At 42.1% G+C, this 24,953-nt stretch overlaps 1 protein-coding gene across 4 annotated transcripts in view; it reads left to right on the plus strand.

Moving 5' to 3' along the window:
* The first annotated feature begins 11,601 nt into the window (after positions 1–11,601).
* Positions 11,602–24,953, plus strand: part of nrxn3a (neurexin 3a) — a 125,001-nt gene continuing 111,649 nt past the window's right edge. For all 4 annotated transcript variants that reach the window (XR_003298632.1, XM_033326282.1, XM_026356426.1 and 1 more), the window contains exons 1-2: positions 11,602–11,738; positions 19,945–21,062. Coding sequence is in view for 3 of the 4 variants with exons in the window: in XM_033326282.1 (XP_033182173.1) it covers positions 20,378–21,062 (685 nt within the window). In the remaining variant the exon portion in view is untranslated. The remainder of the gene's footprint in view (positions 11,739–19,944; positions 21,063–24,953) is intronic.

Genomic DNA, 24,953 nt, shown 5'->3' on the forward strand with positions numbered 1-24,953 from the left:
GTAGATTTCACCTGTGTTACACAAGCTGCATGCACAAACAAAAATTCACACTAACACAGATATCTTCCATCTGTCTGGCGGACGAGATGTCGAATTTTAGCATCATTTGACAAGCTCTCGCTGGAGGATGAAAGGTTGCACACTCGAATGTTAAAGTCACGTCTTCCGACTGTTTAGACATACAAAATCCATTCCCTTTTTTAATATGTCATAAAAACTAATTGGGATTCTCAGTGTTTCATCTGAACAATGTAATTTAATTATTTTAAAATATAAGTACCACTAATAACCATCTGGATATTAAGTTGCTTTTCTTGACACAAGCAAGCCAGGATATAATAATGAGCATCAGATAATGTGGAATTATCTTTAAAACACACCTGTAAGAAACACAAATGTCAGAAATGAACATCACTTGACCATTTTAAGCATGACAGAGATTTAATGAAGTTGCAGAAGTGTATGCACAGTTCACTGAATGAACAAGCCGCCTTCAGTTTGGCTCATTAAGCTCAGGTGCAACAACACTAACTTTGATATAATGGTAATATGTGTAATGTAATCAAACTGTTGTACGTGTTTGAAACAGGTTTATATTTAAAATGAACCCGTTGCACCTTGTGGCGCTGTGACGGCAGCTTTTTTAGCCCAGCACATCAACGTTTTCACAAAGAAAACCCACTAACAGGTGATGGCATGGTTTCTTTCTCTGGATAGAAAACTACAAAGCTTCTATTTTGGTCATTTAAGTTGTGAGTTAAACCAGATTTGAAATACTCGGGTTCTGTGGTGAATAAATCTTGGTTGTGTATGTGTGTTGGTGAAAGATGCTGGTGGCCTGCACTGCAGTGTGGGCGACGCCAATGTCATTGTACCTCTGTTCCAGTGTGTTCAGGGTAATAAATGAGGTGTCACAGTCGATTGGCCCACGCTGTTCACAACACAGCGCGGACCACACTCTGCCTCACTCGCCGCTGAGGTAAGTACTGGGTAAGTGTTTCTTTTCTTCCCTCCATCCCTTTTTCTCTGTCTGTCTCCTTGTGACTTTCTGCTTTTTATTCTCCTGACAGAAGGTTCACTGGCTTTTGGCCTTTAGGTAATGTTTTCTTACTTACAATGAAGTTGATATTTTTCTCTTATTAAAAATCCGATAGGCCGGTCGCTGTGGTCCGCCTGTAGCGTGATGGATGCGATGCACTTTGTTTGATTTGAAATTTATAGCAGAATTAATCAGTAAGACACTTGCTGTCTGTTGGAGGAAGCTGCCTGAATTGATTCCAGAGCCACATTTCAGCTTACTTACGCACAGAAAACACACCCTCATCAATGATCGGTGTTTACTACGTGAGCAGCAGCTACAGTATAACGACAGCGACTGTCCCTTCCTGTGTCTCTGCTTGTCTGTCTTTCCCAACTGTGGTGAGGATATCTGTGGTGCCCAGAAGATGAATGCTGTTTTCGCTGATCTCCTGACCTGCTGTTGTTTTGTAGCAGCCTGCGGCCTCTACCACAAATCAGGATTAGTGGGGTTATCCAACTATCTTAGTTGTTAGTTTAGAGGATCAGGCCGGAGATTTTCTGGATGTTTGTAATTGTCAGCAAATCCCATAAAGAAACTAAAACCACAAAGGAATTCAGTTTGCTTATTGTAATGTTTGTGAATCCACCTGCTCTCCAAAGCTAAATCCAGCACAACCTATCTGTTTGTGCCTCACTAGAGGCAGAATAAAAAATACGTTGATTACAAAAATAAAACCGTGATATATGTTATCAGGGTGTTTGGACAGTACAACCCCATTTTACCCCATTTTACAAAAAGTTGGGACATGAATGCGAGTAAAATATGGATTTATGAGATCTGCAAATGATTTCATTCTGTTTTTACGTACATTTTAAAAAGGTCTAAGTGAAATTAAGGTTGTACACAACAAAGTGTAACTGTGGGTAAAGGAAAGGAAACGAGTTCAAAGGTAAGATGCAATCAGACTAATCAGTCTGCAGTTATCTAGGTCACCTGCGTTTGCCAGGAGATGGCAGCTGAAACAATGGACCTGCAGAAGCATTCATGCACATATAGCAGCTGTAGCAGTTTACCACTGAAGGTGCTGCTCAGGCTGGGTGCCTTCATTTGCATGTCCACCCTCACCAGCTGAAAACCATCCAGCTACAAGTGATTTCATTCATACTAGTCTGGTGCTTGATAAGCGCTGATATTTGGATTTGTCCGTTTTATTATTTTTATTAGATCTTTACCCACAATGAGGTTTAGTGTGCCTCTTCATCTCCCGGTGGATCCATTGGTTTTTGAATTGCAGATGTTGCATTGTATTGTTGTCTTTAGTCTATGTATGGGATTTGTTAATAATAATTAAAACAAATCCTTAAAAATCCTTTAATTCAGGTATCGGTTTGCAAACCTGACTCACTTTTAACCTAACTCTGGGTTAGCTGGAGCTGGTTAACCAAAGAACCCGATCTAAACCTTTCAGCGGCTTGACTACGTCAGTGGAAAAACTCAATCATCAATTATTCAGAATCCCGACATGGACAAAAGATTTTACGATGCAAAGAAAACGAAGCCAACAGATATTTGTACAGATGAGTCGGTTTGTATTGTTTCTACCAGTCTTCCTGTTTCCACTCTGGTTTTAAAAGAGTCTTTTGAGTCCTGATCCTACACTTTACTTATTTATGATTCATCATTGTCTATTCCATCCCTGCAGCTCAGAATGACACAGGGAGACTCTGATGGACACTGAAAATAAGAAGTAAATGCACAGTAATGCAATGATGATCGGACTGCTCCTGTAAAAAACGATGTTACTGGTCATTTGCATTAAGAACTGTGTAACTATACATTAGCATGAAAATGCAATCCCTCACTTAATTTACAAGTCAGACGTTCCATCCTAATGTATGTTGAAGTGCGGCTGCTTGTGTCCGCTTTAGCCTGTAAGCAGACTTGATTTACCTGCTTCTTATACTGCTGACCAGTCTAAACTCTCACACACACCACATTTGTTTTGATTGTTAAACCTCAGGGTGTGAAAACTGTTTATAACTCTTAGACAGACTGTGTCAGCCAAAATGGTTCGGTGTGCCTGGGGCTGTCCAGCCTGAGTCTGACACTGACAAGCAGTGTGACTCTACACCTGGTTCCAAAAAGCTGCCCACAGTTTCATTTTTATGTGCTGTTCAAGTAACTCAGGGAAATTTGCAACATGTGCGAATTGCTGGGATTTTAACCCTTACTAAAATACTTAGTGGGTATCATTGAAACTTACCTTTTGCCAAGTGGAGTTTATCAGAACCTTGTGTGTCCACGTGTCCTTCTTTCTCTGCCATATTACAGCCACCAGCAGTCTGGAAGGAAATGATGTGCCAACTTGTTGCCAGGGTGAATCTTCAAACTCATATAATGTCATGAGATACAAACCCGACAGGGTTGTGTAATATGTCCTCCAGCCTCAACAACCATATACAAGTGACAAGAAAAAGTATGTGAACCTTTTGGAATTCACGGTTTAATGTGTCATAAAATCTCACTTTGATGTTTTTATAGTTATTCTCAAGAAAGACATGAAAGATAAGATTTTTATTTTTGTGTTATTACTTTATAGTAATACATTGTAGTTGTTAATACACATTTTATGACTGGACTAAACAGAGCACAGCTGTTGATGACAGAGGGATCTGCAGGTGGTTCTTTGACCATCTTAAGCCTATGCAGCAGGACACTTGGCGTATTTTGTCCATGTAGACCTCTCTTCTTGGGAACTTTTCCCTTCCTCGTACCAGGATGGAGGAAAGAGTTGCTGTTGCTCTTTGATCATGCACTTAGCTCCAACACTGATCACAACAGGGTTATAGAAAATGTTTGTGTGCTGCGGTCCACGGGAAAATCCTACAATTACTAAAATTGTAGGCGTCATTAGATGTAGAGTATAAAATTACACAGAATGCAAAATATATCACACAGTGATCATGAAGCGCTGACATTTTACATGTATTTCTGTATAAATATATGACATTCAACAGTAATATTTTGTATTTTCATGCCACTGTAACAAAATATTAACCATGTAAAAATGAATTATAGACAATAAACCTAAAGGTCAAATGAATAAAATGAATACATCTTAATTTATCCTTGTTAATGTAATTGTATTTATCATCTTTCCATATAGATCAAAAGAAAAAACCCTGACTGATAGTAGTTATACTAGCACCTGTTGAAGAGTATTCAAACAACGAATTAAAGTCAAAGTAGCCACTGGGCAACGAGAAAGTCTCTTCTACACGTCTTCTGTGACAGTGCGTCTGTCAAAGTGCCTCGCTGCATTTCCTGTTAGCCATCATGTCCGTGGATGGTGGCTGATCTAATTTCACAGCTGACAGTTGGCAAACATACAGGCTCACACAGTGCAGCAAGGAAGTGTGTGTGTGTGTGTGTGTGTGTTTATAACAATGTTAGCTCCTCAGTTTCAAGCTGCCAGTATGCTTCATCTGAACGGATGGCTGAACAGCTTGGGAACACCTTTCCACCTCTCCAACGATGGAATTGGGTCGAGCGTGTCACACGCAGGTTATTGTTGGCCACACATGGAAGTGGGATGGAGTGTGTTTTTAAGAACTCCAAACACTGAGGTGGAACAGAAAACGCAAACTGCCTATGTTTGCTTTGAGATTCTGTTTGGACGTGGACACTCCTGACTCCATTTGTCCAGCTTCTTTGTCCACATTATGTTCCACAGGAGTCGGGCTGTAACGTTTACTCTGCGTTCTTGGATGTTGCTGCATTATGTTGGCTGTGTTCTCGGTGCTTTGTGTTCTTGGTCACCTTTTCGACTTTCAGTACAAAGCTCCTATATTTTGGCCATGCGGGCTCTTAGAGATGAGCCCTTCCTCTGCTGCACAATAGACTGTGTTTAATCAATATGCTGAGACAGAGCTCTTCGGCACAGAGATTGATAGAAGGGGACAAAAGAAGATGATCTGACATCGAACTTGAAACTCTATCACCTCATTCTCTGTTTTTGGGGTGAAATTCCTATTTAATGGCTCGGCGACATCAGCGTGATGATAGTTCTTTGTTAAACAGAGAACTGAAGATATGATCATACATTAGAGGTGGAATATGTTACTGTTTGGTTCTTGTTGATGTCCAGCTTCTGTCATACTGTCACTGCTGCACAGGCATGAACCTTGGGGTCAGTGGTTTGATTCCCTGTTCCTCCTGGTGACATTAGGGGTATTTAGTTTTTCTCTGTGCTCCATGTGACACCTGTGTGTCACTATCATTGAGTCCGACTTCTCTCCATAATGGGAGGTTTATTCCCACATGCCAACAGTGTCTTACGTGTCAAGAGATTCTCGTGCAGCGTTTGTTGGCCAACTCATAGTGTGTGTGCATTCACATGTTTGTCGAGAGTGCCGCTGTTAGCGTTGCACTTACTGGAGTGAATGAACTTTGCTGCGTAATCACTCTGCATTATGAAGCAGCTCAATAACTTGACACTGCAGGTCGCTGGCATGTCAATCTGCTCCTGTCGATGTGCGCTTCACACAGCTACATAAGCACGCAGCTGATGCCCGTTGTAGGGGACACACATCTTAAACACACAGACACCAATATTCCCTGCAGGCAGGCATGACTTATATACTGTGAAGTGGAGAAGATAACACAGTGATGTGATCAATAGTACTTTGGTGGAAACCACTCCCTGTCCCTGTGCCCTTAGGATATATTGTGTTTGAGGGCAGTAAAAATCCTAATGGATTCACCCTCTCGCTTCCTCTCTCTTTATTTCACCTTATCTTTATTACCATCACTGTCCCTCAGTGCTCCAGCCGCTGCTGTAAAATATATCTCCCTCTATGGGAAACTATTCTTCTGCAACGAAGATGTTTCCATCCACCAAAAAGATCCACGCAGAGCTCCGGGTTTATGTAACGGCTCAGTTTGTGACTATAGATGCGTCAGCATGTGCATAAGGCACGCGGTTAGATAATTGAAATGGTAGATAGGACAGGAAGGAGCGTGAGAGGGAGAAAAATCTATATGAATACCTTTTCACTACAACAAAGTGAATCAATTGGAACTTTTGCAGAAGGAAAGCATTTAGGCAGCAAACTGAATCTTCTACCCAGCATCCATCTTTCTTTTCTTTTTTTTTTACTATGGGCTTATTTCTATTCATGATTTATGTAAAAGGCCAGGGAATGACTTGCAGAGGCTATCACAGGACTAAGACAAACACAGTAACATTCTGTGGACCGTGCTCGATGGAACAAACACTGTAATAATTTTGTTTGCTCATTCACACAAAAGCGATCGCTCTCCAGGGGTCACAAATGTATTCAGTAAATTCCGTAGCGGTAAACTGTCAGACTGATTGAGTGCAAAGTTGACACTGTTTCCAGAGGATGGTGCAGAAGAATAGCTGATGTAATAAAATCAAACAGAAGATTCATCTCCTGGGGTCATGGGTGCTTTTCCTTCTGTTGTCATTATTTAAATAAAGGGACATCAGAGGAGCCTGGAGGTAGGAACCTCAGGTGTATCTTATGAGAACCGTAGATATCCTTGTGGATCTAGGCGGGGAAACAACAACTGGGACACAGCATAATGTGCATTGGGTCGCTCTCTTCTGTCTGAGCTGATGTGCAGTTACACATGTTTAATCTAAGGGTTGACTATGTGATCAAACCCCAGCTGAACAGAATTTCTACATTTCTGTCTGAATCCAAATCTTTGGGTACCGATGGGTCCCATCAGGTTTGCTTTGGTTGTCCATTAAAGCATCTGAGCTGCATCTTGTGTTGCATTCTACGTCTGACTCTTGAGCTGCAAATTTGTGTTCATTATTATTAAGATTTGGTACCAATTAAGTAATTCCTATTTTAGTTTCGGTTGGAATTAGCAGAATTATAATCAGAATCCGTCCCTAACCTTAATCTATTTCCTGTCTTCTATGGTTTGTATGTTCAATTCAGAATTTGTTAAATGAGGCTTTAACGCATGTATTCATGCATTGTTTTCATGTGATAGTGTGGTCTAACACAGCCTTTACTGTGCTGTTAAAATATGGCCACTGGGTTTTTCTGCTGTCATGAGAACACATAAAACCATTTTTGCACATTGAAAACCGGCTCCGCTTTATCTCTACTGCTGTGCACAGGTGTTGGGAAGGCACTAATGCTGCAGACTCCAAATATGCAATTGGCTCTTGAGATGCGTGTGCTCTGAGCAGTGTGAGAAGCTTTCTCTCTTTTCTTCTGCAGAGACAAAATAACCAGTGTCTGTTGCAGCCACTTAACATAGCAACACTACTGTGGATTACTGGGACAGAATTTATGACCTCTAATTCCTAGACTGCATTTCTTCCTCTGATGCTGTCACAAGTGATGTGGCATTACATAGTCGTAGGGTTTATCACCCACAAACACAGTTATGTTCTATTGTATCCAGGAGTTTCCTTTTACCACCAACATTTCTATATATTTATATATTTTATATAATTATACTCATTTTCTAACTTCTTTTTGATGTTGAGCTGTGTTGTCCAAGTCTCCCATGACATGAACAGTCTGCTAGAGATACACATTCTCTTCATATAAGGTTACGTACCAACACCAAAGAGTACCTCGTGTCTTCAAAATACGAAATCATTTATTTTAGTACATTAGTAAATGATTTTATTTCAGTTTATGAAAAATCTACAGTATTAGTGTTGTTGTTTTTGTATGTGATAATAACCAGTGGCACAAAGTGACTGCACACCTAACACGTATTTAAACAAATGCAGCACACAAGTATTTTTACTTTATTTGAGAATTCCTATTCTGACTTGGTTTAACTGCATCTAAGAAGTACAGTGAATATCATACTTTTATTCCACTACATTTATTTGATAAGTATATTTACTAGTTACTTTGCAGAATGAGATTATTACATAAAGAATAAAAATACAAAATACAAAACTATATATTTAGAAAATATTGATAATCGCTTGTGTAAAGCTCACATGTACAAGTATGTAAAGTAACTCAAATCGTAGTTATTGGATCATCATGATATAGGTATCACATGATCAAATAATCCAACAAAATCATATTCATTCATGTGTAATAAGCCATTCTGCAGATTGAGAGACTTTTACATTTGTTACCTAAAGTGTTTTCTGTGCTAATACTTTTGTACCTTTAACAGAAAGTAACATTATGAATGCAGGACTTTTACTTGTAAAGATTTTTTCTACTTAAGGAAACGATAAATACAATTTTGTTTTGCACCTTCTCACAAGAAATATAAGAAGTGACATTTGTCTTCAAAGACCTTTACAACATTTATTTCTAACTTTGTTACATAAAAACCTAAATAACACTCAACAGACACACTATTACGATGAATGTACTGTGTGAAGCAGACAAAATGACAAGCACACGCTTTAATAAATGATCCAGCGAAGGAAGAGTAAGAAACCTGGAAGTGTTTGAGGGGAGATAAAGGCCATCAAGGCACAGAGGAAGTGCCACAACAAGCTTATTAGCAGGCATATCAGCGAGATAAGAGGAGACACTGCTCACTGGGAGGCAGCAGTGTCCTCACAGTGACAGAACAAATGATGAGCTAATCATACGGTGCGAGATATGAAATATATATGGTTGAGATGGAGAAATGTGTGTGTGTATACAGTATGTCTTTCATGGACATACAACTAACCTACTAACAACAAATCAAATGCAAACAAAGTCAGAGCAGGTGATAAACAGGAAGGAAACAGAAACGAAACCAACTGAATGGGGACGAAGGCAGGAATCGTAACAGGTCTGACACATGACGTACAGTAACATGTGCACTTTACCCAAAATACCAAACTTCAGTCACACGACAGAGTCAAGTCCAAAGACGGTCTTTGCTGTCACATGTGCGTGTCCTCCTTTAAGACGTGTCTCCATCTGTCCTCTGGCTCCTCTGATGATTCGGTTTCATGTCCAGGGTCCTTGCTGTTTCACTGATGTAATGCTCCGAACAGCTGTCATGGGTGATGTGATGATTACCAGCAGAGCTCTAAGGGTGTTGACTGGTTTGTGATAAGTGCTGACTCCGGTTAGATGTTCCGACAGTCCAGTCACGTGGAGAGGTCCCACTGTGATGTCCCTGATGGTCTCTGTTCACTCAGCGATGCGTCTTTTTGACTTGTTGTGGGATTCTCATCATTCACTGCTTTGGCCTGAGGGGCCCTGCTGCACCTCCCTCCCTCTGTCCTTCTATTCCATGATGAGGTTTGTGCCGTTACGTTTCCTCATCACTGAACTTTTATGGTGCAGAGTGTGTGTGTGTGTGTGGGGGGGCGGGTCACTCTGTGCATACTAGTCTGGTATATGTAGTTTGGTAGGTAAACCCTTTTAGAGCCATAGGCTTAGCTTAATGCTAATACATAATGGGATTTACCAAAAACTTGCTGTGGTGAACAGGGTTCCACTACTGGTATCAGTTAAGGAGGTCACTGGACCGCTGGGGTGGTCCGTTGGGGCTAATGTCACTCTGACCCTACCTTATTCTTCTGTCTGTTTGACACGTCTGTCCTACCAGCTACAATTGACCCACTTCAAACAACAGAACAGCTCTCGGCAGGTGGTCCTGTGCTGCACAAACACCGCCTCTATACACCGCACTGTATCTTACCTGCCGTCTTCTTTGTAGAATATCTTGAGCCTGATTTGAACTGTAGCGTGTTTTATGTTTTCCTATCCCTCCTATACAAAACAATATAGCGATACAGTGGTACGTCCTGTCATCTATCTTTTATTGTTTCCTGCAATTTCCCTTTAAAGACATTTATTTTAAAGATTCTCTGAAAGTAAAGCACCAGACTGTCATCAAATCAGATACTAGGCTCACTTGTGTAGTTTGTGCATTGGGTTTGCATTGGGAATCCAATCTTTTCATCAGACACAGGTGGACTGGAACCATCCAACGTGGAGGACTCTAGTCCAAACTAAACCTGTTGACCACCACCCAATCAGGATTCAGAGCATGAGAAGACATGTTTGCCCTTCATCTTCACCTACTGCCAACTGATCCAGATGTGTTAAACACAGCCTTTCGTTGTGAACAGTTCCAGAAAAGCGATGGTAGGAAATCAATGAGAGACTGGTTGTTCAGTCTCCTCCAGAGTGAACGCTAACATCCTGATGTGCCACTGCCAAAACGAAACAAGGTGAGAATGTGTGATTACCTGCCTCGCACTATCAAACAGAGGAGTAGTTGTGCCAAGTCTTTGTACCTGAGATGTAAAGACACAAAGATTATAGTCATGAAATTTGACAGCGGGGAGCTTCCTATGAAGAACTTGTAGCTCGGCTTTATTCCAGGGGCTTATAGACAGCTCTCCTGTTCCCCATGAGGAGCCAGATCACCAGCACAGATAGAGGAAGACAGCAGTGTGCTTTCCTTTCTAAAGAGACCTCGAATATGGTGACTTTTTTTTAATGTAACCCTGTTTCAAAAAGAGTCCAGAAATGATTTGTATCTCTACCGTTCATATCTACGTCCATCTATCCGGTGTAATATTTAGCTCTTACTAAAACTACAGGAATACATTAAACAAATAAATATAAATAATAAACAATTCTATTGTTATTATTATCAATATTCATATTCTTATTGTTGGATTGTTGACGTTAAGATTTAAGGGTTGGGTAAATTCTCAAATAATAATAATAATAATAATAATAGGAGAAATAATAATAATACTTATTTGCAGAATTAAAAGCACGTTTCACAATAATAGTAACAGAGCTCTTGACAAGCAAACACCCACAAATAAAAATAAAAGAATCTAATGTGGTTTAACAAACGAAAACACTGTCTGTCTTTCCAAGTGCGTTTTGTGAAGGGACCAGACGACTGCTGCTGCTGTAACGAGCTCATCTGGCCCCATCATGATGATTATTATGATCAGAGCTGCGCTTCTCCTTCTAATGGCTGCTGGGGGACTTGATCCTGGCTCCTCCAGTCCGTTCCTTGTTGGACTGAGGGACAGTGCGCTGTGTCAGAGGTTAGTGTTAATCCACCGTGTGGATTTGACTTATTTCTAACAGGAAATGACACAAGACGCGCAGCATCCATCAGTCGGCTGCAGTTGGAACACAGCTGCCAGAGTCAGGACTGAACTCCACACACTCTGAGTAACTGAGCCGCTGTGATAAAACCTACTGAGTCGCATGCGCAAAGCGCGGGGAGCCCAAAGTGAACCGAAGCACGCGCGCGCTCTTCGCCCCCCCCCCCCCCCCCCCCCCCCAACACTTACGAACGAGCCTTGTGCTTGTGCGCCTTTAAATGGCGTGTGCCGGTGCCGAGTAGAAGGCGGACCCGAGTGGCGCGCGCGCGCGCGCTTGTGTGCGTGCGTGTGTGTGTGTGCGCGTCGGGGAGCGTGCGTGCGTGCGCCTTCTTGCCTGCAGCCGCTGCAAGTCGCACGGAGCCTGACAGCGGCTGGTTGTGCGCATGATGCACCGTGGTCGACGCACCTGTGAGGAACGCTAAGCCCAGCCCCGGTACCCGCCTGGCGCCCGCCTGCGCCGCGCCGCTCCGCACCAGCACCAGCACCGCGAGCAGCGGACACACGGCTGCTGGGGGACATCAACCCTGGATTTAAAAGAAACAAGCGACTGTGTGGAGTTTACAGCTGGATTTATGCAGGTGGACACTCTTAGTGCTCCTTTTAACTAAGGTCAGTATCGTCGCCTTTTGATTTTGTTCCTCACTCCAACCTGTTCTTGACGCCTGTGCGCCCTGAGAACCCTCCCCAGCAGAAGGCTGTGGGGGCAGAAACAGCTGAAGGTGCTAGAGGAGATGTGAGGCAGGGAAAGGCTCGGGTTTCCTCTGCCTGGTGGACAGGTACGACTGAGACATTTCCACTTTGACGGGACTTTTTTCCAGTTTGTGCGCACGGGAGCGGGCGCGTGTGGAGAGAAGGGGGCAGGTGAGAGTCTCCTTGAAGGAGCAGCGGAGTCTGAGGGACTCACAATTGGGAATTTGTGCCATGTTGGCCTCTTGAATTCCCCCGATGGAACCGAGTGACCGTGACAGGCGGGTGTAGTGTTACACGCGTCCTCTCCGCTCCCCTGAGGCGACGCGTTCCACACCAAAGATCGATTCTATTTTTTCCTCATCTCTCCTTTTTTCAAACCGCGCTTGTTGTTCAAATATATAAAAAACAAAAACAAGAAGGCTCCATGAAAGCTTCAAAGTGCGTCCTGCAGCATTTCGTTCACCTTGTTTTTTTAGGGTGATGATGAATAAATCATGTGGACGCCAGGTGTCCGGTGTCCAGCGCGCATTGTTCTCATCCGCAGCTTCATGTTAGAAATGTCAAACACACGCAGCAGGCCGAGTCTCTGCGCCGCGCACACACCCGTGCCAGCCACAAAATACACATACATGGACGTATTTTTATTCTTTTACATTTAATTGCAGCTGCAGTTTGATACATGACCTCATGTTTCTCTCTCTCTTTTATTTTTTTTATTTTTTTATTTATTTTTAATAACCCGCACATTCCTGCGTTCTCCGTCTTCTTCTTCTGTCTGCATTCAAAATCCAGCTGCTGCCTGCTGTCTACCCCCCCCACCACACACACACACACACACACACACACACACACACACACACGTGTTTGTCAGATAAATTCAACGAAAGTCTTCGCATTAGAGAAATAATATAAAAAAAAAGCCACATTATAAAACCATTCGTTCTAAAACCAACCAAACGTCTAAAATATGATCTTGAAATATCAAAAGAAATTCAAACAATCACTGGATGTGTGTTTTTTTTTTAAAGCTGACTGATTAATTGTGCCGGAAAAAAAGGGAGATATTATTGAAAGGATGATGATGATGATGATGATGATCTGGATTGTTTCGCCTCCCCTGTGGATCAAATGGCGTCCGCAGGGACACGAGGGAGGTTTGCTGGAATCTGCTCCCAATAACCCGCCTCTCACGCTGCACGTTGAGCCTCCAGATGTATTATTAGAATTATTATTTAGATTTTTTATTCTACCCTCAGACTAGCAGGTCGGATTTAAAATAAAAAAAAGCACCTTCTCGTCCGGCGTCTGTGGATCAACTCAAATCTGTTTGAATTAAAGGGAGAGTTTCTCATTCCCACTGCGTCGAATTCAGACGGTCTCACTGCAAATGTAGCTGTTTTTTTTTTTTTTTTAATTATTATTATTGCAGGAAATTACGAGGCCTTGTGCCGCGCGCCTGCCGCACAATGAGCACCAAACGTCCAGGCCTCGGTCTCCTCCGTGCGTCTGAAGGTAAAATGTTTGAAATGGAGAGAGTTCACCGAGGAGAGGAGGATGACGAGGAGGTTTTTCTTCATCTCTGCAGCACGTTTCCATGTGTCGGATTTGAAGAGTTAATAGGATTAGATGATTCTCGTGCATTTATGCAGGGGGAATTCCTAATCAGGGTTTTTTTTTTTTTTTCTATCTCCTCCAAAACGGGCTTCAGCAGAATGGGCGTGACCCAGTCAGAGAATGCGTCTCTGCAAAAAAAAAAAAAAAAAAAAAGAAGAAGAAGAAGAAGAAGAAGAAGAAGAAAAAAAAAAGGCCCGAAGGTGTTTATCACCTGCTTCTTTAACTGATGGACACAATTATCCCCGGAATGAAAACATCCAAACTGCACCCAAAGAAAAGAGAAGAGAAGAAAAGGAGATTTGTAACCTTCAAAAATACAAATACACCACAGATTACTGCTGCACAGCAAAATCTGAATTTAGAGTAAAACAGGCTGTAATAAATGTCTCTTTAAATGTGGAATCATTCTTTCTAAAAACCTTTTTATTTACGGGGATTTTATTTGGAACACATTTTACGCACGGTGCGTTATTCTCCAAACGATCAAACCCCTCTCCACTGAATTCTTTTGCTCGCCTTTTACCCCCACAACCCCCCCCCCCCCCCCTCTTCTATTTCTTAAGGTCGACTTGGGTAAGGGGGGGTTTGTTGGGGAGCTGGATGGAGGCTGTTTTGGGTAATTTGGCCGTCCTGCTTTTTGGTTCAGGTTGGCAGCCGATTAACTGCGCTGACAAATCAAGCGCAAAAAGCCAAGGGCTCTCAAGGTAACACTAATCCCTCTGGGCGGGGAGAGGCAAATATTACGCAGGCTTTTTTGGAGAATAGTCTTTTTCTTTAATTTGCTCGTTTTTCTGCGTTCAGACGGCGTGTGTGTGTGTGTGTGTGTGTGTGTGTGTGTGTGTGTGTCTTTGTGTCACACACATGCTTTTCGTTCCTATTTTTTTTTCCAGCAGCAGCGTGAAATAAATCAGAACCATCGAAATGATCAGCTGCATTGAAACAGATATTCTAAACAATCTCAATCTGCATTTGTTGCAATTATTTCAGGCACACAGACATAAAAAAATAATATTCTACATCTTTTTTCTTTCTTATTTGATTATTGTAAGATGATAAATCTAAAACCAAAAAAAAAAAAAAAAAAAGTCAACGCCCCAGTAGAAGAAGCAGTGTGATGTTACGTAAACTGCTGGTGGTTGTGGAGGAAAAGTGTTTGTGGGTGTGTTCACTGGTGGAGTGTGTGCATGTGATGTGTGTATATATATATATATATATATATATATATATATATATATATATATATATATATATATATATATATATATATATATATATATATATAACATATATAAGATATATATATATATATAAATATACATATTACACAGTATAATATATATATGTGTGTGTGTGTGTGTGTGTATTTTTGTTTATGTCTGCAGTCATCTGTGTGTGTGTGTCTGTCGTTCATTTCTGCATAGTAGGTGTGTGAACGTGTGTGATCGTGTGTGTGTGTGCAGGCGTCAGTGGGGTGCTGGGTGCTCTCTATAACTGGGTGATGTAATGCCGTGAAGGGTGCTGCAGCAGAACCACGGAGCCCAGAGAAGGCGTGTCCTGCCTGCAGAGTAGCTGGATAACAACATGGTGCCCACGCTGCACCCGCCGCCAAAATAACAACCCCACCACCGAAAAAAAAACCACCCACCCACACACACACGCCCTCGTCGTCACTCGCTGTATTTGTCTCCTTTGGTTTTGGGCGTGTGTGTGTGTTTTTGAAATGAGCAGCAGAGGATGTGGTGCTGAGAACTATAATAATCCTCATTGTGTGAGGACAGGTGCTGCGTTCAAATCCGTCAGTTGTTCTAAATTGAAACATCAGCTTCTGCTGCTGATACTGCTGATTAACGTCGCCCTGTCTTTTTCGACTGTAGCACGGAGCCTCACACTAAGCATCCCAGTAAAAAGACAAACCCCAGAATCAACTGAGTGTTTGTATTGAGCTGCTGATGTTCTGCACGCTTTGCTTCATCTACTTCACCTTCTGATCATCAGTCGCTTCTGCAGCAGCGTCTTCAATTAAAGCTTTTTGTGGTTTGGGAGATGTGGTCGTACAATCTAAATCCAGACTTTGCCTCACTGTGGAATGCATTTCTTAAACATTTGTGGATGCATGAGGCCGTGGATATCACACAAAGACATTTCATGATTGCATCAGAGTGATGATGTTCCAAAAGCATCACCTCTGTCTGATTCGTGCCTTCACTCTCCCACAGTATGTTTGCAAATTGATACAAAATGACACCCTCATTGATACGGTTGCTGCGATCAGTCATCCCTGTGTTCTCTAATGGACACAAATGAGACGGACGTCAGCGCTGTTCTGTGTTTCTAGAAAGGTCTGCGGCTCGCTTGAAGTGTGTGTGTGTGTGTGTGTGTGTGTGCAACGTGATGAAGACAGCCGAGGAAGAGCGGCGTTGGGGTGTTTCATGAGATGCATGAGTGGGAGTGGATGAGGTGGAACATCCCTCCCTCTTGTCTCCGTTGCTCCCTCTCGTTCTGTTTCCACTCCTCTTTCCTTTCCTTCCTCTCCTCCTCGCCTCCCCACTGTCAGGTCGCACGTCTTGGTCAAACGATTTCAGAGCGTGGCACTGCAGCAGCAGCAGCAGCAGCAGCAGCAGCAGCAGAGGAGGAGACGGGCAAAAAGAAAATGGCACCTCTCGGGTTCTGCTGCGAGACGTGAAAACGCCAGACGTCTCCATCTGCGCGCGTTCTGAAGGCCTCACGTTGAGAGAAGCAAGTGGAATCAGAGAAGCCGCAGCCCATCCTTTGAGATCTTATCGAGGGAGCTGTGGAGGACATTTTGTCACTGCGACTGGATGGCGTTACTGCATGTGTGTGTGTGTATGGTTGTTTTTTTATTTGTGTGTGTGTGTGTGTGTGTGTGTGTGTGTTCAGGGCACCTGCTGTAAAATTACTGGCAAGTGGCATCCGTTTAAACACGAGGGGCCTACCGGTGGGCAGCTTTTATTTGCATTTACACACACACACACACAGGCAGACACACTCTCTATCCCAGCCCGTGTGGTTGTTAATGAGATCCAGAGTGCTGCTGCCTTTTGTCAGTGTGTGTATGTGGACTCATCCCTGTGGGGTTTGTCAAAGAAGCCTTTCACCGAGAACAATGATCCATGCCGTTTAGCCTTTTAACCCCTAATGCTCACCACACTGCAACAAAAGACACGCTCGCGCGCACACACAGACACACACACACACACACACACACACACACACAAGAGAGGATGTGGCAAACTGGAAGTGATGCCAGAACAAGTCTGCTTTTGTAAACACTGGTGCACAGTGAGCACGTCTTTTGATGCGACTCCAGAGCAGGACAAGAACTTGAGTGTGCGATCCACCTGTGATTAACGCAAACAGTGAGCGTGCCAAAGCAATCGAGACCTTTGCAAAATGACTTTTGTAAAAATACTAGAACTCAAAAATTAACAAAAAATAAATGACTTTACATCTAAATAATTTTCAGATGGGACGTTAAGCATCTTTTTCAAAGGCCAATGAAATAGTTTTTGCTCTGAAGCTACAGAGAGGAGATATTTTGTGCTATTTTCCGATGCTTTTAGTGCTAAAAAAAAAAACCTCAACAAGCAGAAACACACCAACAAAATGTCTGCACAAATCAGCAGAACAGTAAACTGGGGAGATAGAGAATCATTGTTTGGATATTTAACGTGGGCGGTAGGAGAGTTTAAATGCCCAGTGTTCGATCCATTCTAATCAAACATTGCTCCAAAATGGCAAAGACCTGTATAATAATGATATACATAATCCTAAAACATAATACAGGGAGGAACCTCTGCGATGCATTGATTGGCTGATATCGCTGTTTAAGAGTAGGCAGATAACCAGCTCAGTATGTATAGATCTAACCCTGAGGCCTGGAGCAGGAGGCTCTGCTGCAGCAAGATAACAGCTCAGAATAAAGACAAACAAATCACCAGGTTTCTCGGTGGAGGAAATATGTTTCTAATATGTGAAAATAATTCTATCAACCTGATCCACGTTGTGGGCTCAGTTTGAAAATAGACATTTAGCTTTGTGTGATTTTTTATTAATTGAACATTGAGATTGAGTAGATTGTAGAAGAAATATATAAAACTAATAAATTCAGTTTGTGCAGAACACGTTGACAAAGATGCAAATGTGCAGATCATGTTTTAATAACGCACGATTTTAAAATGTGTTAGATTTCACACTCAATATGTTTTAAATGCAAGTGACTATGAAGCAGCAACAGCATGCATGGCCTGAGCTTTCAGCAAATCCTGCTGTGTCACTAAGATGGAATTGAATTTTAAAAACAAGAACAACATGTGAAAGCTGCTGTGCTTTGTGGTATTTATTGCATGTAAAATATCTTATTATTATTCGTATTTACCTAAATACATTCATGTGTTTTTCTCGTATCTACCTTACATCTGATTGGAACAGCAGCAGAATATAAAGTCATGACAGGAAACCTAATGCTGTCATGAACATTTTATTAATTATCCACTGTGTCTCCTAAATATTTCTATACAACTACTGTAACCTGCAGCCACAAGTACACAACTAGTTTTTTATTATGATGATGATTATGAAGTTCATTAATTCAAATTTTACTGGACATATCAACAAAATGTTCCCAGACAACAGATTCCCATTTTGCAGTACGACATCCAGTCGTACATCTAAAACAAAATGTACTTGTCCTGTGTATTACTCTAATTGTAACTTTGTTTTCATTTATTTTTTACTTTATATATTTTATTCAATAATATTATGCTCTACTGGTTAAGAAGAGTAATGTCATTCATATATATTGTAGTAAAAGACCAAGAACAAATTCCAACCACGGCCCATTACTGCTAAGAGGACTTGGTTCAGAACCATCAGCCGCTCTCATTCAGTTACTGTACTGTGGGCTTTGATCAGGATGCAACATTATTTCATCGCAAAGTCTTAAGTTTGAGTAGACCCTTATGAGGTGGAGCTCACATGTGGTGCTGGTGAAAGGATCAAGTTGTCTCCATGAGAGGATTAAATTACTCTTAAGCCTTTGGGGTCTACCAGCCGCTAACAGGCCACACCACACAGTCAATGAGGCATTTCTTCAAAGGAATGCAGGAATTACCTGAAGTCGGTGAGATCAAGGCAGCTGGAGTTAACCATTTTATCAATTAGGTGAAACCCCTTCAGTAATGAAGTTCCAGATGTGGTGGGGTGTACCTGTATTTTTTACAATTATTCATCATGCTGGTGCCCGGCTCTTTGCAGGTGATTGGCTAATTGTGGGAAAGGAATGAAAACACACAACACACCCACTTCCTCATCCTCCAAAAACATGAAGACATAAAGATCAAAATAATAGCAAGTAGATCTCAGCACCCAGGCTGTACATGGTGGCTGCTGACTTGTGACCCTTGTTTGTGGTCTAAGTGGTCAAACACAGTAAATTGGTTTGGATTGGGCATAAAGATATGCCACAAATGTGTAGGTAAAAGCGACGACATCAGTGGCTCTTATGGAGTGCCACAATATTTGCATGTAGGTTTTTTCAGGAGTTTAGAAATTAAAAAAGAATGTGTAAAAATAGTGTAAAAAAATAAAGAAAGGCGTATTGTTTGCTTCCTGCAGGTATTGTAATTAAAAGAAAACAAAATATATCATTTGTATAGGCGTGACTTTTGCATACAACTGTACAGTGACATAAATATTAGACTAAAATGTTCAAAAGGAAAATTCTGTAATATTTAGATGCATGTAGAAAAGTTAGTTTAGGAGACAATGCATCATTGTGAAAGAAATGAAAGGACATTTTAAAGTATGAAGTATAATATATATATATATATATATATAGTACATTTAGCCTGGATATTGGATCATTACCTACTTGGGTCTCTCTCTGCCTTTTAGTATTCAACAGGATTGAGCAAAGCTGAAGGCTGGTCATCAGATAAAGGCAGTCTGCCTGGCAGACTGATAGTCATGCACTGCCATCACAATAATGAGACTAATTTACCCAGCAGATGACTGATAACTCCAGACAACCTTTGTGAAGGAGGGAAAAATGCAGCACTATCAAGGCCCTTTTAATTAGGACTGGTGACTGCCAACAGTACAGTATGCTAGCTGTGAACAGTCCACTAAGGCCAAGTCAGTCTTGGTTTTTTAAGGAATGGCTTATTAGAAAAGATCCATCGTCTTCATTACAATGAAAATGTATTGTCCTTTACAGTGAGCATGGCTGGTACTTCGCAAAGCTCCCCTTGTGGCTCAGTAGCAGGTAATCCCATTCAGCTCGGCGGCCTTGTCTGAAAATGTTGCTGTGTAGCTACGATTGAGTGAAAACAAGGTCACACCGGTTCTTTATTTGATTCGGGACACCTGAAAAGCAGGAGGAAGGCTTTCATGGGGTTTCGGTGCGAGAAAATGCTCCAGGATGTTTGGCGTATTATTACTGTTAGTACAATCAATGATTGTTAACCTTAACACTTGTCTCTTTTTCTGACAGTGATGGAACAGAGAGAGGCCGCTGGATCCCGTTCCCAGTGGACAACATGAAGGAGGAAATTGTACCTACCTTGATACAAAAGTCCATCAGACCTTGCATCATGAGTCTTGACAGGATCTGTTCTGAAGAATAAAACAGTGCGCTGGTCGTTTTGTTCGCCCTCAGGAGGAAAAACCACAATTCCTCTATACGACCACTGCCCTGCAGCTACTGGTTCATTTCCTAATGTGATTGAGCTTAAGACTGTTAATTGCAACGACTGTTCTCCTGCTACTCCCCTTTCCCTTTAAAAACATATTTTTGTAAGAAATATTTATGTGAATACATCTCTGTGGATCACGGAAGTTCAGTCCAACCACTCAAGACTCTAAGATTTCAGTCTAGTTGAGTTCCTCTCAGACAGCCCGTTGGATTTATACTCTCTTTTCCCACTATGGATCTTTTAGGTTTTTCTGTCAGACTGCAAGTTTTCCTTAGCGCATGTCTGGGAATGGACTTTTTAGGCACACCAGGTCAGTGGGCACGCTACCTCCGCTGGGACGCCAGCACCCGCGGTGACCTCAGCTTCCAGTTCAAGACAGAGGCCTCAGCGGCAGTGCTGGTGTATTTTGATGACGGAGGCTACTGTGACTTTCTGCAGCTGTCTGTGGTCGAGGGCCGACTGCAGCTGCGTTTCAGTATCGACTGTGCTGAGACCACGATTGTGTCTGACAGACGGGTGGATGACGGCAGCTGGCACTTTGCCACTGTGAGCAGGTATAACCTGCGCACTGTGCTGGTGCTGGACGGCCAGGCCAAAGCAGACGAGGTTCGGCCTCAGCGTCAGTTCATGAAAATAGTCAGTGACCTGTTCCTGGGTGGAGTGCCTCAGGATATCCGCAATGGTGCGCTCACACTGCCTACAGTGAGAAACATGCAGCCCTACAAGGGCACAATCACAGACCTCAAATATGGCAACTCACAGCCTCTGTTCCTGGGAAGCCTTAAAGTGCCCCTGGAGTCAGAAGGGTGGTGCACCGTCAACCCATGTGAGAATGGTGGTACATGCTCAGTGGTGGATGGAGAACCAGTCTGTGACTGCTCCAAAACAGAATACAAGGGCCGCTTCTGCCGCGAAGGTAAAACACACCATTTAAAACCAAAGACATTCACTCTTACAGACTTATGCATGACTCCAACTGTGAACCACTTATGCACTTCAGATTTTGTCTTGTTCTCTCACCTTGTCTGATTTTTATCAACTGCATTTTGAATGAGACCATAATGATGAGGCCTTACCTTGCTAATTTGTTCTGGGATCAAAGCTTCTCATAGCTAGAACTAAGGCAAATTACAAATTCCTCTAAATACAGCAATCTAAAGTAGTAAAAAGACGAATGGGAAGTGTTGGGTCTGTGCTCTTTCACATTTGGAGAGCTGCATCCATCCAGCATAGAATAAAAGCATATGGATGGTTATTGTTTTTTCCCTTGAATCAGCAATGACACAGCTGATTTCATCGGTCCAGTGGGGGGTTCATTCGTCATGTTACTTTGCAGGAAAGTGAACTGCATTATGACCTTGAAGATTCTACTGCTTCTCACATAACTTTGCTTTTTATCTCTAGTCTCAGGGTTGTTTCTGCTATTACACCTGGTATCACGGGCCCTGAGCCAGTTTGACTTTTCGGGCTCGCCCGGCTCTCCCAGCAGTTGTTATTATCCCTATACGTGTGTGTGTGTGTGTGTGTGCACGTGTGTGTGTGTCTGAGCTGTAAAAATCAGAAAGCTAATCTAAGCGCGGTTAGCCAGTGAGGCGCAGGTTAATGGCGTTGGTCCTGCAGGCAGTGATAAGGACGCCTATAGAGAGAATGGGGCCTCCTGAGCCCCTTTTCTTCACCCAATCACAAGATGGCAGGTGTTTTATATCACATTCTTTTGTGCTGAGAATTTTGCCAGAGCTATGTTTCAATACCCAGAGCAAAATTGATTTCTATTAAAAGAAAGCCCTTTACTCACCACCCCCCACACATATTTTGTTCCTGCAGGGCAAATAAAAGACACTTTCACTTGCTCCCTGTAGAAACTAGGATTTCCTGTGATTTGATAAATCCTTAGTGCAGAGTGCTCTGTGATAATGCCTGTTTTGTTGTGGTAATTGGGGAACATGCAGTGAGCACATGAAATGGATCCAAGCACCTCTGCTTTTTCTTCCCCCCCCCCCCCCGTGCTCTGAGAAAACTCCTGTCACGCACTTAATTATTCACGATCAATGTGCAGTCTTCGGGCTGGCCAAACCAGCAGCTTCCAGCTGCAGAGGAGTGCACAATAATCAGGCTCCTTATGAGACAATCTATACCACTTAGATGAGAAAGTCGCTGTAGTCTTTTCTTTCTATTTAATTAATTCTGATCACTACTAATTTGTTTCAACATATTATTCTGCAGTTTTTTCTCCCTCTATCTCTGACTTTCTAACGCTTTTCTTAACCTCACACAAATATGGAATTTACATCCCATTTGGACTGATGCCAAATCCTCAGTACACAGACAAAAGGACAGGGAATCTGGAAATTCAAGATTAGAGGTTTTTTAATCTATGTCTGCCTGAGAGGACAGGGTGGAGGGTGGAGGGTGGAGGGGCAGCGCTGGGGCTTTTCCTCTTCTATGCGTCTTGGTGGGGGCTGAGCTGCTTTAGTTTCTGTCAGCTGATTGAATGGGTGGCATCTAACTGACAAGGTGAACTGCTCAAGGTAGAAATGCTTGTACCTCAGCCCCTGTCTTTTATTTTAGTTGTCTTTACTAGGCGGTGGGCAAAGTGTTGAATAAAATCTGCCAGCTCAGCTGGTGCTTTGTCACGACATCAGGTTGCTGGCAGCTGACTGGCACTGAGAGGAGGGCCCACAGAGCTCTCCGCTCTGAGGACCAGTCAAATATACGGGAGAGTTCTATTCTTGTTATCACGACATTACACGATCACACATTTGATTACGTTTACCCCATCATGTAGGCGTCCCAGGTCCACTCTAATTTCAGTCAGTTCATGATTTTTCTTAATAAAAATCACAATAGCTTTAGGTCCCAAAACATCTCAGGGATTATTTGACCTTATTGCCTTTTTTTGCTCTTGTGTGCTTTAAGGTCCCTGCATTAATGCAAACATGTCCCTCTAATGATACATTGGGACTGAGATAACTGCGGTGTGGAAATCACAAGGGATGATTACAATACTGATGATAGGAATTACTTAAAATATTGTACTGTAGTTAACTCATAAGAAGCCAGACCCATTTATGTGAAATATGAAACAAACCAAATGGACCAGTGTGGAACACATTTCTTAAAGTGTTGGTGATACTCAGTCAGGAGAAGTATACTACATCCTAATTACATCTGGATGAAAACACATACTCCACTTGAAAATGCCAATCTGTCCAGAACAACAAGGCCTCCAGTACTACAAGTTGCATGATGTAAGAATCATTTTAAAAAAAGTGTCATCTAAAGCTCTATAGTAATAATCTGCTTATCTTGAAAATTGAAATAGTACTATATGATACTATACATATTATATATATACATCATGCAAACAATCTAATAAATTAATAGAACAATAACTACCTCCCGCCTCTCCTGACTCCCTTATGCTTTCACAGTTCTTTCTCTGAGAGACACACATGCACACCCTCCAGCCCGTCAGCGCCTTGATGTGTGACTCAGTGAGGCATCGATGCAAAGGCACTGGTGACCCTTGTAGGCTAATAGGCCTCTTTTTCCAACCTTGATTTACAGCCTCCACATTGGGATCCGTTCCCTGTGTTGATTTATGTCTGGCTCTCCCCACTCTTGCCTGGCTGCCTCCTGCAAGGCAGTGAAAGGTGAGGGGAAACAGGGAACTCAGGCAGCTCTGAGAAAATTTGGATTGTAGATTGCTAAGGGATAAAAAACAAGCTTAATGAGGCTGGATGAGCTGGATTGGTGGATTGCCTACTTTAAGAATACATCAGGGAGCTTACACAATCTGACTGAAAGTCACCAAAACATATTATATTGCTAGACCAATGGGCTCTGATATACTGAGCAGCATATGATTATTTTTTCACACAAACATAAAAAATATCCCAATACTGAATTATATGGTGAAAGAAAACCTGCTTGAAAGAGAGAGAGAGAGAGAGAGAGAGAGAGAGAAAAAGCCAGACTGGCTGTGTCCTCAGCCAGTTTCAATACATTACTTGGCACAATATTACTACAGTATTATATATACTATCCCATTTTCACACCAATCAGCCACAACACTAAAACTACTGACAGGTGAAGTGAATAACATTGATTATCTCAATGGCCGCTGCCCAAGGGTCGGCCATATTAGCTAAGATGTAAACACTCAGTTCATTAGGTATTGGAAGCAAAATGGTCAGATGTAAGGATCTGAGTGACTTGGACAAGAGTAGACCAAAGAAGGAAACATATGCATTATTTACAACCAGGTTTAACTAAGGAGGTCCAATAGTGGAGGTGCCGTGACTTCAAAGATATGCTGCTGACATCTTTGTTGCCACATGCCAAAGGATATCTTCAGAGGTCTTGTGGAATTCATGCATTGTTGTGGGTGGCAGAGGGGGGCCTTCACTATATTAAACAGCTGTTTTTAATGTTGTGGCTGATCAGTATATGGATTGTACACGGTAAATACAAAAACAGTGTATAAATAAGCGCACGAAACGAAAGACAGATCCTCATAGTAAAACACTGACATTAAAGCACATGTATAAACTCTTTCACTGCAAATAATGTATCAGTCCTCACTGCTGTGCTCACTCTTTTTTTTAACCAGTAATTATACTGTTTACATTCATTAATGGATTCAAATCACTTAGAATTTGCCACTCGCCACTTCATGCAGATGTTTGAAAAGAAGGACTACAGGAGCAGTGGGGATTATGCCGCATGCAGGTTGGCTTGAGCCCTTTGTGAGAAAACAAACCCTCTCAGTTACTATATTTGAATGCAGCTATTCTATCAGAGCAGT

Source organism: Anabas testudineus, chromosome 12 (assembly GCF_900324465.2).
Source record: "Anabas testudineus chromosome 12, fAnaTes1.2, whole genome shotgun sequence".
Classification (NCBI taxonomy): Eukaryota; Metazoa; Chordata; class Actinopteri; order Anabantiformes; family Anabantidae; genus Anabas; species Anabas testudineus.